The following is a 14555-nucleotide window of genomic DNA, read 5'->3' as shown; positions in this document are numbered from 1 at the left end:
GAAACAACCAGTTACAGACTGGTCATGTGACTGATTCAGATGACCCCAGTTTTGATCAGGGTTGGGCTTCTAAATCAGGGACCTTGTCTCAATGGAAACCACACTAGGGCCCTGGTGCTTTTCCTGAGAGGGAAACCTGCTGGATCCTCCGCTGACACGCAATTCATCAGTGACCACGGTTACACACTGCCATGTTGTTTAGTCTGTGTGTACTGTAAATTGGATGAAGGGTTCTGACCAATAATAAGTTTCAGCCTCCACAGAAACGTCTCAGGTAGTATAGCTGGAGGAATTTCTTTGCTCCTGCAAGGTTTTATTATCATGGGACATCAGTGTTGACCAATTCTGATGTCATAAAGCCACAGAGGATGACATCACCATGACATTACATCAGTCAGGAGTGTCTCATCCATCTGGTCTAATGAGTACAGAGCTGCTGTGATTGGTGGTAGACAGGAAATGGACAGACAGCAGTGGCCGGGGTTTACATGTTTTTATTGATTTATTTCCATAACGATGATAAAAAGAACATAAAAAACAGCTGTGATGTCAGAGGACAAGCTCGGTGACATGAGGAAAAGGGTGGGGCTCAGGGTGGCAGCAGTCTTTATTAGCCAATTTTGGGGCAGAGAGACAACTGGGAGCTGAAATGAAGATCAGTGTCACAATGTCGCCTACCAACAGCACTCCTGCAGCCAATCAGGGCAGGGGGTGTGGTTTTGTTTGAGCAGGGGATAAGTTGGATGCAGCGTGGTTAAAGGACATCATCACTCTCAGCCGTGTGGAGCTGCGTGTCATCGGCATCCGTCATGATACTGGAATCCTGACTGTCATCCACCTCAGCTGCTAACAGGTGAGACAGGTAAGAGGCAGAGACAAGTGAGGGGGAGAGAGGGGGTTACCTAAATTCACAACATGAAAACTGAGAGTGGACCTGCTGGTTGTGTGTCAACCTGATGTAATATTGACCAGGTATAGGTGGATGAAACCTGTCTGTACCTTCATCCTCTGGCAGGTATCTCTTATCAATGGCTTCTTTGATCTGGTTGTTGGCTCCTTTAGGGTCCAGGTCCATCGCCCAGCTGAAGTTCATCAGAGCCAGGTGAGTCTGACCCAGCTTCTTATATACCTGAGAGTCAGACAGGCAGTCAGACAGGCAGTCAGTCATCTGGTCTGAGACCTTTGATGTCCACTGGTCTGATGTCTACACAACAGACGCCAGAGAGCAGCTTTCAGAGGACATTTGGGGTCAGACCATCTGGTCAGAGGATTTGTTACCTTTCCTATGAGGAAGTAAACCAAAGACTCTTTGGGAACAATCTGCTTCAACTCTTCAAGCTCCTGGAGAGCAGCCTGCAGTGACAGAAAGTCAGGAGAGAAGAGACAGGCAGGTCCTCATTATGACATACAGATGGACACAATCATAAGCAGAGCAGATGTTCCAGTCAGTCTGGATCACATTGTGTACCTTGTACTTGTCGTTGGCAAACAGTATTGATGCCCGGTGGAACTTGCAAAGAGGATTTTTCGGGTCAATTCCAATTGCTCTGTTCAGAGTCTCTAAAGCTGCATCAGACTTCTTCAATGCATGCTGTACCTATACACAAAAATAGACACACACAGATACCTCTAACCTGTTGGTTTTCTTTTGTAGGGGGGTTGATGCTATATGCTAACTGAACAGTTATGAATGATGGAAGTACACGGTAACAGAACAATCAATCCCTCCAGGATCTCAGAGTTTCTGTGAGGTTTAACGGATAAATTGGGGCAACTGCCAAAAATTTGGATTTGGGAAGGGAAGGCAAAGAACTGAGAGGTGCAAGAAGGAAGAGAGTAGAGTCTGATATCACAACTCAGATTTGGCCATATAGTTCTCTTTTCAGAATACACAGCAGGTTAAAATGTGAACACAATGGGGAAGAGGCAACAAGACAACATATTATTTATATATACTATCAGAAATACAAACCAGAAAGAAGCTTATGATTCTCAGAATGTTAAAGAGCATTTGACCATTAGATCCCCCCCCCCCCCCCCCCCGAGTTTTATTGTCGTCTAAGTATCAAATATTCTGATCCAGACTCCAGAGAAGTTGGTGGAAATAATTTCCCAATTCATTGTTGGCCCTCCACCAATAACACTAAGGAAGATGAAGAAGAAAAATTATCAGAACTTTAAAATGGAAGCGGCTACAACTATTCCTGAGTTACATAAATTATTGTAATTCCAAGCCAAGAGGTTCCTGGAGGGACTGGACAGTAGTGGAGAATGGATGATGTTACATGCTGACGTACCACTCCAATGTGGCAGAGCAGCACAGAGCTTTGAGGGTTGATACTCAGAGCTTTCTTGAAATGGATTTCTGCCAAATTGAATTTCTCCTGTTTGTAGTAAATCATCCCCAGACCGTACCTACACAATACAAACACATAGTAAATACATATTACATTCTCTAGTGTGATGCAGATTTATGGTCAGGTTGATGAGTTTCCTACCTTTTCCAATTCATGGCACAAACGGGACCCCAAAACAGTACATGTGTATAAAATGGTCCAGCTGGAAACAACTTGGGCCTTAATTCAAAACAGACTTTAAATTTTGGCCTTTATTCTGACAGCCAGTCTGAAAAAAATAAGGGTGACATGCTGCAAAGAGTGACAGGGTGGATTCACACCTGGGCCACTTACAAAGGACAAGACACTTTGTGGTATGGACTAAACCAGGTGAGTCCCATTTGCCCCTGTACTGTTTTGACCACTTTAACCACTAGGGATTCTCTGCCTCTTCTCTTTTTTGGATATTTTCAAAAACTGCCAGACTGGAGAACCTATTATTGCCAACTGTTCATTTCAAAGGGATTTGACATTTTTGATTGGCAATCTCCTTGAGTGCTGATTAAAATATTTTGAATGAAGATAGGCTGATTATGATTGACAGGTGATCACTTGGAGCATCTCCATCAATTATTATTGTAGGACTGAAACATTTTTTTAGTCTAAATAGTTAGGGTTAGTGTCTTGTCACAGACAGAGGACAATCTGTTCGTTACTGCAATTACAATGTTGGAGTGACACACACTGACCTTGTGATGTAGACACAATACGATAACCCTTTATTAACCCCTCAAAAGAGGGAACATTGTTCTATAGAGGAGTTCAATATATGTAGACAGTGTAAAAAAAAAAAACAAACTGCAAAAAAGATGAAAATATATGAGAATCTTTTTCAGGGTTGTATTTGCACACACTGGTTAATATATGGAACACCTATTAAGTCCAACAGATCCAACCTGCTTATGTCACCAGTCCAGACTGGCAATAGTAGTCACATGGTGGGGGGTAAGTTTTCTGGGCTCAGTCAGTTTTTTCATCAAAAAGGCTGAATTCAATGAGCCAGACACTGATCCTGTTGAACAGGCTCCACCCAGTGTTAGTGTGCCATCCCTGATAAAGTGGTCTGGGGGCGGTGTGTGTACGTGTGTACAGGTAATTTGTTAGCACCAGGAACACACCATGCATTGTAGTGTCGGTTGTTGACTCTGATGGCATTCCGGAAGCAAGCGAGTGCTCGGTCCAGCTCCTCTGTCAGAACAAACTCATGACCCAACAGAGTGTAGGCATACGCAAAGCTCGGGTCCACCTGAAAGATAGATAGGTAGAGAATCAGAGAGAGAGGCAAAAGACAGACAAGATAAATGGACATACAGGTGGACATAGAGAGAGACAGGATAAAGAGAGAGACACGTGGACAATGTACTTTGGAAAAGAATGAGAGATATGACCAGAGACAGGCAGCTCATTTGTACTGACCATGTCTCACAGGCACAGCGGCCAGTGGTTGGTCACTATATTAACAGTAAAACTGTAACCGTGGTAACAGCAGCTCACCTGGATGGCTCTCTGAAAGAACTTAATGGCAATATCATGTTCCCTCTGCAGACTGAAACAGTTTCCTGCTACACACCAGGCCTGGAGAGAGAGAGAGAAGGATCAAGGAGGGAGATATATATATATATATATATATATATATATTAAATAGAGAGAGACAGGTGACCAAGGAGAAAGAGATAGACAAGTGACCAGAGACAAATCTGACCTCAGGACAGTTCTTGTCCATGTCTGTCAGGTCTTTGGACAGGGCGGACAGAGCCACGTCTTTCTGGAGGTGCCACAGAGTGGTCGAATAAATTTCCATCCCTTCAACTCTGTAGGACTCGATCCTGCGGACCTCACTGAAGAGACGCTCAGCCTGGAAACACATCAACACCAAACATCACCTCAGATGTCAGAACAGTCCCATATGTGTGTCAGGACAGTCTCACCTGTGTGTACTCAGCCAGCTCAAAATAGGCCCTGCCAATGTGAGTGAGGACCCAGCCACTGTTGTAGTGCTGTGGAGGGAGTGAGGTCAGGATGTTGATGGCTTCTCTGCAGTTGTAGGAGCACAGTGCCTGGTAACCACGTCCCAGTTCCCGCAGCAAGGCCATCACGCTGTCTGTATGCACACACACACACACACACACACACACACGAACTCTTACAGTGTCAGGGTGGTCTACCTTTTTCAGGGCCTGTTTGATGACTAAATGACTCATTTATTAAATGCCAAATGTTGCACCTGTTGATAAAAACCAGGAAAAGAAACTGTCTGTAGCGTGTTACCTGCAGCAGCTCTCTGGTACTGGGGGATCTTGGCATCTGGCAGACTCAGACCAGGATCCAGTCTCAGTATATCTAGACTCTCATTCAGGTTGCTGCTGTTTGACGTCTTTGCCGATTTACATTTTGTTTTCCTGTTGGGGATCTTTGTAGGAAACTTCATCTTTAGCTTCTTACTGTTCTCCTGCAAACACACACAAAGGGAGTGTAAGGCTGTACAGCAGGACTCCAGCATTACGGACTGTCCTGTACTGCAGTTTTACTGTAGTTGTGGAGTACCTTGGCAGTAGAGCTAGCACTAGTAAACAATCTGGAGCTCCTTCTGGGCTGAATGTTCGGAGGACCAGACATACTGGGACTGAGGACCTGAGGGGAGCCACTGAGACAGACAGGTTGTCAGACAGAAGGGCAACAGGCAGGTAATTGCAAAGACCTTAAACAAACATAAATGCATAATTTTCTGCAGCGCTACAGTACACTAACATTTCACGTAAAAATAAAACTTTGCAAGTACAAAGTGCCCTCAGTGTCTCCTTTTAGACCACCTGCAAGCTTCGTCTGTGACAGGAGTTTCATCGTGATTGGCTGAAGGCTTCCCTGATACATAGTGTGATCTCAGTGTTAATCTCCTCCCTCTAACAGCTCGAACTCCTGACATCATGTTGACCTTGTTCTTTATTCTGGTCTGTGAGGTTCTCCCAAGCAGGTGTTCACTGTGTGACTTTTGACCCTACATATGAGAAATGTTAGCCTTCGGGTACCCTCAGATCTTAGAGACACCACTTCTTCGGTTTTGTGTGAGCCTGCCCTGAAGGAAAACACCACTGAGGTTACTGGGACCTTTTCAGAAGTTACCTGGTGTGAGGCGCGGAGGTCTGTGATTGGTTGAAGGGGATAGGGAGAACATCTCTGCTGTTTCCACTCTGACTGAAGACTGACTTTGACTGACTGATCCTTGAGACAGACTGAGAGAGAGAAAGACAGATGAGAATATAGACAGGTGAGGTTTGTGAAGTGTCGGCATGCTCCCTTACTGCAGCTCCTGATACCTTAATGAGGATCATAAACGCAAACAATGCCACCTGTTCAAAAGTAAGGAGTCAGGATTCCCCAACCAAATAAATAAATAGGATAATAATAATAATAATAATAATAAAAACACCATACAAAATCAGAATGAAATCAATGTATTTTTCAAACTGATTTTTAAAGATGTGTAATGGTGTTTGTACCTTCTTGCTTGGAGCTGTTGTTTGTGTTTCCATGGAGGCTGAATAGTTCTGTAGAAAAGTGGGGTCTCCAGGGCTGGGCTCCAGGGGTAAGATCCCAAAACTGCGCGTGCGCACGCACGCACGCACGCACACACACACACACACACACACACACACACACACACACACAGACAGACACAGAGAGAGAGAGAGAGAGAGAGAAATGTATTAGACAACTCCATCTGCGCACCTAAAGGCTCACCTGTACAGGTAATGAAAATCAGTTACCTGGGTGTCAGTGGACTCAGTGCAGCAGGTCCTCCCAGTAAACTCCTCCCACTCTTGGGCTTGTTCTGTTTAGCCAATAGGGAGCCAGCTGATGCCATGGAAACCGTGTTACCCAGTAGGGAGCCAGTCTCAGGGGATATGAGTGCAGCGTCAATGTAGGAAACTGACAAATCAGATGTCAGCTTTCCATTCGAAGACTCTAGATTCAAACGATTCAACTCCTAAAGACCAACAACATATTAGTTCTGCCCAAGTTCAGACAGAGCAGGCTATGGCAGAAGTGTTTGTATTGTGTACCAGCGTATCCTGTGGCGTCTCCATGAGGGCAGTGTCTAAGCGGTGGGAGGGATTCTGGGGACTAACAGATGGAGGGGGCGGGGCTAAAGATGAGTTCTGTAGAGAGGACAACTTGAACACCTGATCCGGATCTGGTTTTTCTCCTGTAAAATGGCACATTATTCACAGAAGCTCACAACCACATGATCTCAGGTAAAGAATGGTGTGTGTCTGTGTGTGTTACCTAAGTGACATAGGTTCTGGAATGGCGACCAGAGGAACGGATTGAGGGTTAAACTTCTCTGGAAACACTCTGCACCTTTAGCAACACGATCTGTTTTGCTGCTCAGGGAAAAAGACAGAAAGACAGAGAGATCTCATCAGTTAGTCTGTCACTCCTCAACACAACCAACTGCGTAAATTGTTTTTTCTGTGTTCCCAGTAAATGTCAATGTTTTTGTGGACTGGTCTAGTTCCTGCACTGACAGTGCATTTTGGGCTTGTGTGTTGCTGCCTCCTCTGTGTGTTCTCTATAAGTTTTCTGTGTGGTGTAGGAGGTGATGATGAATTGGGTGGATTGGTTTTTTACCAATAAATATGTCCAAGTAATGACAGTGTAAAGGAGGCGGAGTCTCCAAACTCTGTGATGATGTCATCTTGACTCTTCTGTTTGTTCAACACCCCACCAATGAGGACTTGTTCTCCTTCAGCCAGTCTTAGATACAGAGAGACAGGAAGACAGGGGAGACAGAGATAAGTAACAGCTTTTATTTTTAGTAAAATAAGGTGTAACAATGTATTGCAAATATTTCCACTAACATTTCACGTGTGTATGTGTTTGTGTTCTTACTTGCTGAGTTCGACACAGCATTTTGCCAGCAGGAATCGAACCTGTGGTGTGGAGCAGCTGTGAGCCTTCAGCAGCCGGTATGCTTTGTATGGCTTTCCTGAGCGGTAATAACATGTTGCCAACAGGTAGAGAGCCTCCTCTGACCTCACTGACAGACAGACAGGTAGACAAACAGGTATTCAGACAGACAAGTAGAGAGCCTCCTCAGAACTCACTGACAGACAGACAGGTTACCTTCAGCGTATAGTCTCTCAGCAAGGAACACGGCGTCTAGGTAGGCGTAGTGGTTCAGCGCCTGCCACACTGCAGCCTGATCAAAGACAGAACAACAGTTTCATTAACCTGCTGTGCTGAACTCTGGTTCCCCTGCTGGTACAGAAAGACATTACACAAACACTGTTTAATGAAGAGTACAGTAGCTTTTAATGCTCCAGTAAAAGGCTCAAGTCACAGTTAGGGAAGGGTTTCTCTACCAACCCTTTAACTTTGGTGATGTCAGCCATAGGTTTCTGATTTGTAGTTTTGAAGCTCACAGGGAGGGGCTCCAGAGTCTGATCCTTAGAAGATCAGGAGTGTGCGGAGCCAGGACCACAGGAAATACAATTGCAACCATCAGGCTGACCCAGCTAGGTTGAGCCAACCTAACCTGAAGGTCTGTGCAATGCTCCTGTTCAGCAGTGCTCCAAAGAATGTAAACCACTAAACCAGAGCGTCATGCGTCATAGTTCTAATGATTGTCGTGGGGAATGATTCCCCTAACCTGCCAAAATGCCTGTGCACTACAAATTGTAGATTTAACCAGCACTATGTGAACACTTGGATGTGTAAAAATTTTCTCTTCTCTGGTAACCTTACAGTAGGGACTTAGCCCTGATTGATAACTACAAGTAAAGGTTTATCTGCAAGCCGATTTTAGACCAAACACAGAGACATTGCGATCTAATATGGTGAAATAGATATCAGGTTCACCAGTAATGGGTCACATCCTGCATTCTGGTCTAAAGTCAAAAGCATAATAAGACTGTTATATATTGTTAAATATTATAAATATAGTTTATTAAATTTTTTTCCTGGCTAGTTCATTCAAAAACTCCCCCATTATACAGATGTGACATTAAAAGATGATATGTACCTCAGAACAGAATGACTCTGAATTGCACGACATGAAGACATCCCATATTATTTGGGAAGTTTAGTGCACATTTCAAATGCCTATTGCCCAAATGAAAAACCAATAAAGCTTTCTCTTATCTTATGAACCAGCTAAAAAGAATAGGACAAAGTTGATCAAAACAAGTGTATCAAACAATTTGAGCCAAAGCAGTCAGTTTTACTGTACTGAATATATCACTGAATTAAAGTGTTCACGTTGGCGATCTTTGTCTGGACCGTAACTGCCTATAAGAAGTGTATATATTCCCATCAGTGACTTGTGGACCCCAGGCTGCCTCACTGCTGGTGTGTGAAGGCTACAATCATGAAACATTAAAGACACACAATCAGACAATACATGGAAACACAGAATGTAAAGACCTGTCCACAAGAAAACCTTAAAAAACGTTATTGCGCAAATGGCGTTGAAACCAAATGTCTTTCTGTGGCAGGCTGTTTCGAGTCATGATGTCACAGACACACCTGTGACCCAGGGTTGATCATTTAATACTTTTTGAACATTAATTATACAATATGAGACTGGAGCTGGTTTACTCCGATTATCTGGGCAGCTGACTACAGAAAAGTTAATTTTGGATAAACCGGCAGCTAGCTGACGTTTGCTAGCATTACCACCAGGAAGCTAATTCGCTGTTGGTTCACTAAAAGCTGGCGGCTGTGGTCGGTCTCAGGTCGATATTAAAGACAATCGAAAAAAAAAAATGTTTCAAAAACGACTTAATGTCCTGTAGCGAACTTTAAGGACTGAGTTATGCAGACTAATGGCGCCGGCTAAACCTTCGACACGGAGTTAGCAGAGCAACAGAACTCTTCTGTTAGCATTTAGCGGCGTTAATACAACTCTCAATTTGAAATGTCATTGCTTCATTCAATCCTGCTCTCCGGCATAAACAGACCATTAAACGCTCCATGCAGTCCACCAATCAAATTGGCAAACACAGACTCAAACATTGTCTGTTAGAATAAAAAATCTAAACTTTATCAAGCATTAGCTTGATGCTGCCGCCCTCCGCGGTGCATTCTGACGAGCTCCGGAGAGCAGCTCAATGCGAACATGCCATATTAATATTGATTTATCTTTTAACTGATAAACAGCTTCCTTGCTGGATGTATGCCGATGGGATGAGAGGCACCGAATCTGTCAGAACGAACTGTAAGGTCTGTTCCACTCCAATCGTCGGAAAGGCGACGTTAAATGACAGCTCTATTTGACAACTTCTTACAAGAAGTCTGGCATGGCCGACGATAACTGGCATTAAGCTACCTTTAGCTGGGGCATTAGCATTGTGTTACTGTGTTGATCCGAACGGCCACACGACAGGCCCAATGTTACTGCACTTATCGGGGTTTTAAAACCAACAGCACATGACCAAACGCTCCGTGCTGCCAGCGGCGGGCTGCGGGGCCTCCTTTCGCGGACTGGACCAGCCGATGAGGCCGGCACAGAGAAGACACCACGGGCTTCATAATTATTCTGCTCCACGTTCATGACAACGAACTGGAAACGTTTTTTTACCTGGACAGGTTCCTGCAGCACCGTCATTCCGCTCGGAGACTCCGTTTATCCGTTCCCGTCGTCTGTTTTCCTTCTTTTGTCGGATCGGGCTTCACTGGAGCGTCCTGTAGGAGCTGCAGCCGAAGATTTGAACACACCGACCGTTAGCAGCCGAGTACAGTCGAACATTACCGAGGAGGACGGAAGGCCGCGGCGGAAAGTAACGACTGTCCCCGACAGGGCCCTCTGCTGGAGAGGTGAGAACACGTTTTGTTGTCCCCTAACTGGAGTGAAACACAAAACTGCCCTTGTCTTTCACAAAACGTTACGAATAAAACAATATCACAGTTTGATCAAAAAATGTTGATTGTGGAATTGAAAATGTTTTAAAGATTTTAATTAACATTTATATTCCAAATAATAATTCAGAAAGCTTTTGGAAAGAACTAATTTAAAATTAAATTAAATTAAACCAAAAGTTGAATGTGCACTGGGCTAAATTGTTGCACTTGAAATGTATTAATTCTGTATTCATAAATAATGAGGAGTCTCTGCGTTCTCCCCGTTCCTCCGTGGGTTACCTCCAGGAACTCCAGTTTCCTACTACCATCTAAAGACATCATGTTTGGGTTCATTGGTGACTCTAAACTGTCCGTAGGTCTGACTGGTTGTTGGTCTCTGTCTGGCTCTGTCATGGACTGCAGACCTGTCAAGGGTGACGCCACTCCTTGCCCAGAGGGAGCTGGTATTGGCTCCAGAACCCCCTGTTACCCGGAAACGGTTAAGAGGAGATGATGAAGGAATGAGTAAAGCAAATAGTTTTAAATTTAGAAACACTGTATCTCTAAGTTACACCAACAAGTATTGTTTTTGTTATATTGTGTCTCAGTGTTGAAGAATTGGAGATGACACACATCTTTGGCCCATTTTTATTGACTAAACATTTATGATCCTGAGCCAGGGGCTGTGCCAGGCCTGCAGCTTTACAGGGGCACAGAAAACCCAATGAGTTAGCATAGATGCACCCGGTGCCTGCAAGTGCAACGCAACGTCTCTACACTTTGAAATGATTTTTCCGCAGCCGTATTAGACTGGGGGGGTTGTCACAGGAGCTGTCCCTAGATGCACAGTCAAAGAGCAGGGCTATGGATATTTTTCTGTGATGAAAAATAGACTCATTCATGAAATTTAATTGAGAACAAAAATGGTTGGGTGATGCACATGCCTTGAGCTAGAGTAGAAGAGGTGAAAGAGCTACCAGATTAAACTCCCTACTTCAAGGAATTAATGCAAGGAATTAATGTATTTGTTTCTTTCAAGGCTGTAAATGCTGAGTACTTGTTGCTGTGTCAGTTGGAGCCAACCAGTTCCCAGCACTTCTCTTTACAGGTGTTAGTGGTGGACTGTTCCCAAAAATTAAAACCTGTTTATTTCTGAGGTCCAGAATTGTTGATCAGGTCTCAGTGAAGATAAGAAAAGACACGACTACATGAACACACTTTATTTTTCAAGATGAGAATATGACATCACCAAGATATCATATTGTTATTTCATAGTCTTTTTGAACATCAGTACATGGCAGAAGTTTACACCAATGCTAACATAGGAGCTTTGGCGCACACACTTCATTAATGACACAGCTACAGGGTACAGTTCATTTCTGGTGAGAATCGACATTTAGCCACCGTCAGGTACGTCTCCACCTGTAAAAACATCATCATCACATCATCACATCATCACATCATGAGTTTTGAAGTGCCCCCCCACTTCCCACTCTTACTTTGTGCATATCCTTTTTAAAACAGGCCAACAATTCGTAGTTTCGTCTAAGCAATTCATCGTCTCCGAGACTCTGGTAGAAGTTTCCATAGGGAGCCAGCTGGAGGGCAGTACTGTCTGGGAACATCTCCGCTCCGTCCTGATTGGCCTACAGGGTCAGTGGGTCATTCAGTCATCAGTTTTCATTGGGTGGATCAGATTAATGTAGACAATGTAAATTCTGTGTGTGTGCTCTCACTGTTATCAGCATTTGGATTCCTGTCTTCAGTTCAGACAGTCTGGGTGAAATCTGGTTCCTGAGAGCAGAACCTCCAGTCAGAGAACGGCTGGAGAACTCCCATGACTCCACCAAACGATAGGAGATTGATAACAGCTTCAAAACCTAGAACCAACCAATCAATCAGCAGCTTCAGCAACAGATCATTCCACAGAGCACATCTTCAGAACGCAGCACAGCATAGTGGACTCACAGAGCTGCGCTGTGTCTCATGCTTGTCAATGGGGCTGATGATGTAATCAGAGTTACAGAAATCCTGAAGGAATATTTTGTTGAGTTGATGCTGGTCGTCAGTCTGAAGGGTACTCTCCTCAAAAACACACCACACACACACGGGTTAAAACGCACACTTGTTCTAGTTCTGATTATTATTCCGTTTCTAATTCTGGGGTTACTGTTGTTCTGGTAATGATTTTGGTTCCTGTTTTGATGTTCTGTGTACTTACGAAGTTGGAGAAGAGTCTCTGAGCGAGCAGGTGGAGGTTTTGAACTCTGCTGACAGCGATAGAGAAAAGGTACTGGCTGTCTGTGATTGGCTGAGAGGAGACGCCCAGACACAGGACTGAAAGTAGGATGACAACTGGAAGACACAGACAGGTGAGAGAGAGAGAGAGAAAGACAGACAAGGACAAGGACCAGGACTAAGACCAGGTTCAGGCTCAGGACCAGGCTCAAGCCTAGGCTAAAGTCTAGGAACAGCAAATTTACATACATTTGAGTCAAAGCATTTCTGTAAAATCTAATGACGATACATCAGAGATCATTAGTCCCTCAGAGGGTCCACTGGAAATTAGACAAAGGAAACCAAGATGTAAAAGTCAACCGTCACTAATATAGACTAAAATTAAATAAACTGAGTTCAATTAAATGTTTGCTATAAAAATTAAATGATTGTCTTTTGTCTAACCTCTGTCCATTTCTGATCAGTGCTCAGTTCAGGTGCAGCTCCAGATTCGGCTCCAGGTCCAGGATCAAGTGACTCTGGGCTCAGGTGGTCAGGGTGTTGTGATGGTGTCACTGCAGACAGTTGTGGTTTTATAGCAGAAAAGTTGATGATTAAATTAATCAGCAGAAACATGAACTGACCAAACAGCCACATTTTGTGTGTTTGTTTTCACCATGAACCTCATCACAATATTCACACAGAATTAAATGTGAAAAGACAGACACACAAAACTAAAATCTGACAGTAATGAATCAAGTGTTCTTTTTTATTACCTTTGTCATGACTTTTTTTCATGTTACAGCGGATATGCTTATTGTGTTACAGTGGATGTTGTGTTATACAGGGCCTGTTTGTTATCAGCACTTAACAAAAATTGTTAAACGTTAAGTCAATAAAAAACTTTATTTGTATGTGATTGTGGTAACAGCTGAGGGATGAATCGTTTTAAAGTAAAAGTATGATTGTGTTGATGAATGTGTTGACGTTATTTTCCTCAAAAGTGAATTTATTCATAGCTGTTACTGAGCTCAAGTTGCACAGTTACAGTTACACAACAGGAAACTGAATGCATTCAGTAGCACCTGATGCCCACAACATGTGCACACATGGCAACAACAACAGGTTGATCTGATGAGTCAACAACAAAGAACAGTTTTATCTTATTCCCCCTTTTAATTTGATATTCAGTGTTTTCCGTTTCTTCATCCTTTTGTGTGTTTCATTTTTAATAATGTTTCAGTCTTCTCATATTCAAAATCAGCTCAGCTTCAGATAATTTTATCACTGACTCAGTTCAGACTCTGTTCTCTGGAATCAGAAATCAAGAACCAACTAAAAACAAACTGAATGTTTCCTTCTTTTCCAAAGAAAAGTTACTCTCATGTGTTTTGGTTGTTCTACAGCTGATCTGAAGTTTCTGTCTTTATCTGATCAGGAGTTCTGCTCATTCTTTGGAGCAGTAATGATGAAAAATCAGCTCCAAATATCTGATTGTTTTTTAATCTGTCAACACAATAAACTCAGAAGCATACAGGACTGATCCAGAGACACTGACAGCTAACTCTCTAAAGGAGATGCTCTAATTTATACGTCCTAAGAATCACAGTCACAACAGATATACGCACACTGCCACACACAAATGATAAGAACAAGCAAATGACATTTTTAAGTTTTAAACTTTATTAATTCAAAATCCCAAGCATCAAATGTCAGAACTAATTAACCAGCTGATGATTTTGAACTTTAACCACCAATCACAAGTGTTTCAATAAAAAAGACTGAAATCAGACCTAACCCAACCCTATATACCCCAGTCCCGACCATTATAATCTCCTCAGTAACTGCTCCAGTTCTGAACCATCATAATCATCAGCAGTCCATAAAAAGTTCAGTGGTCTCTAAAGAAAAACAGCTGCAGCTGAATTGACCAGTGACACAGAGAAAAGGAATAACTTGAGACAGGGAATTAGCTGTTCCAGATAAATGGATAATACGGGATAAATATGAACAGATGAAAGTAGACAACTGAAATACAAAATTACACATGGATGGTGAAAAACTTTGTTCTGCGAACAAAAATACAGTTTCTTCTAACTAGAC

General features: G+C 43.2%; 2 protein-coding genes across 6 annotated transcripts; both read right to left on the bottom strand.

Annotated features, from left to right (window-relative positions):
- Positions 1 to 478: 478 nt before the first annotated feature.
- cdc27 (cell division cycle 27) lies at positions 479 to 10118 on the bottom strand. 5 transcript variants are annotated; one of them, XM_029507765.1, is made up of 20 exons: positions 9976 to 10118; positions 7521 to 7596; positions 7287 to 7434; positions 7026 to 7151; positions 6681 to 6778; positions 6458 to 6600; positions 6161 to 6381; positions 5894 to 5993; positions 5517 to 5626; positions 4941 to 5040; positions 4665 to 4845; positions 4325 to 4497; positions 4099 to 4251; positions 3891 to 3971; positions 3515 to 3642; positions 2298 to 2415; positions 1469 to 1597; positions 1279 to 1353; positions 916 to 1129; positions 479 to 846 (listed from the first exon to the last, which is right to left on the bottom strand). In XM_029507765.1, the coding sequence occupies exons 1-20, from the start codon at positions 10000 to 10002 to the stop codon at positions 755 to 757; spliced, it is 2493 nt and encodes an 830-aa protein (XP_029363625.1). In that variant the 5' UTR covers positions 10003 to 10118; the 3' UTR covers positions 479 to 754. The 5 variants fall into 5 exon arrangements, with proteins under 5 accessions (XP_029363625.1, XP_029363626.1, XP_029363627.1 ...); XM_029507766.1 differs by having other exon boundaries at positions 970 to 1129; XM_029507767.1 differs by having other exon boundaries at positions 479 to 843; positions 970 to 1129.
- A 1476-nt stretch (positions 10119 to 11594) lies between these two features.
- Positions 11595 to 12927, bottom strand: gh1 (growth hormone 1). The gene is made up of 6 exons (XM_029507641.1): positions 12918 to 12927; positions 12457 to 12590; positions 12204 to 12320; positions 11972 to 12115; positions 11735 to 11881; positions 11595 to 11657 (listed from the first exon to the last, which is right to left on the bottom strand). The coding sequence occupies exons 1-6, from the start codon at positions 12925 to 12927 to the stop codon at positions 11595 to 11597; spliced, it is 615 nt and encodes a 204-aa protein (XP_029363501.1).
- Positions 12928 to 14555: the final 1628 nt, after the last annotated feature.

Source organism: Echeneis naucrates, chromosome 8 (genome assembly GCF_900963305.1).
Source record: "Echeneis naucrates chromosome 8, fEcheNa1.1, whole genome shotgun sequence".
Taxonomy (NCBI): Eukaryota; Metazoa; Chordata; class Actinopteri; order Carangiformes; family Echeneidae; genus Echeneis; species Echeneis naucrates.
Note: the sequence above shows the minus strand (reverse complement) of the source record. Positions and strands in the feature narration are given on the sequence as shown.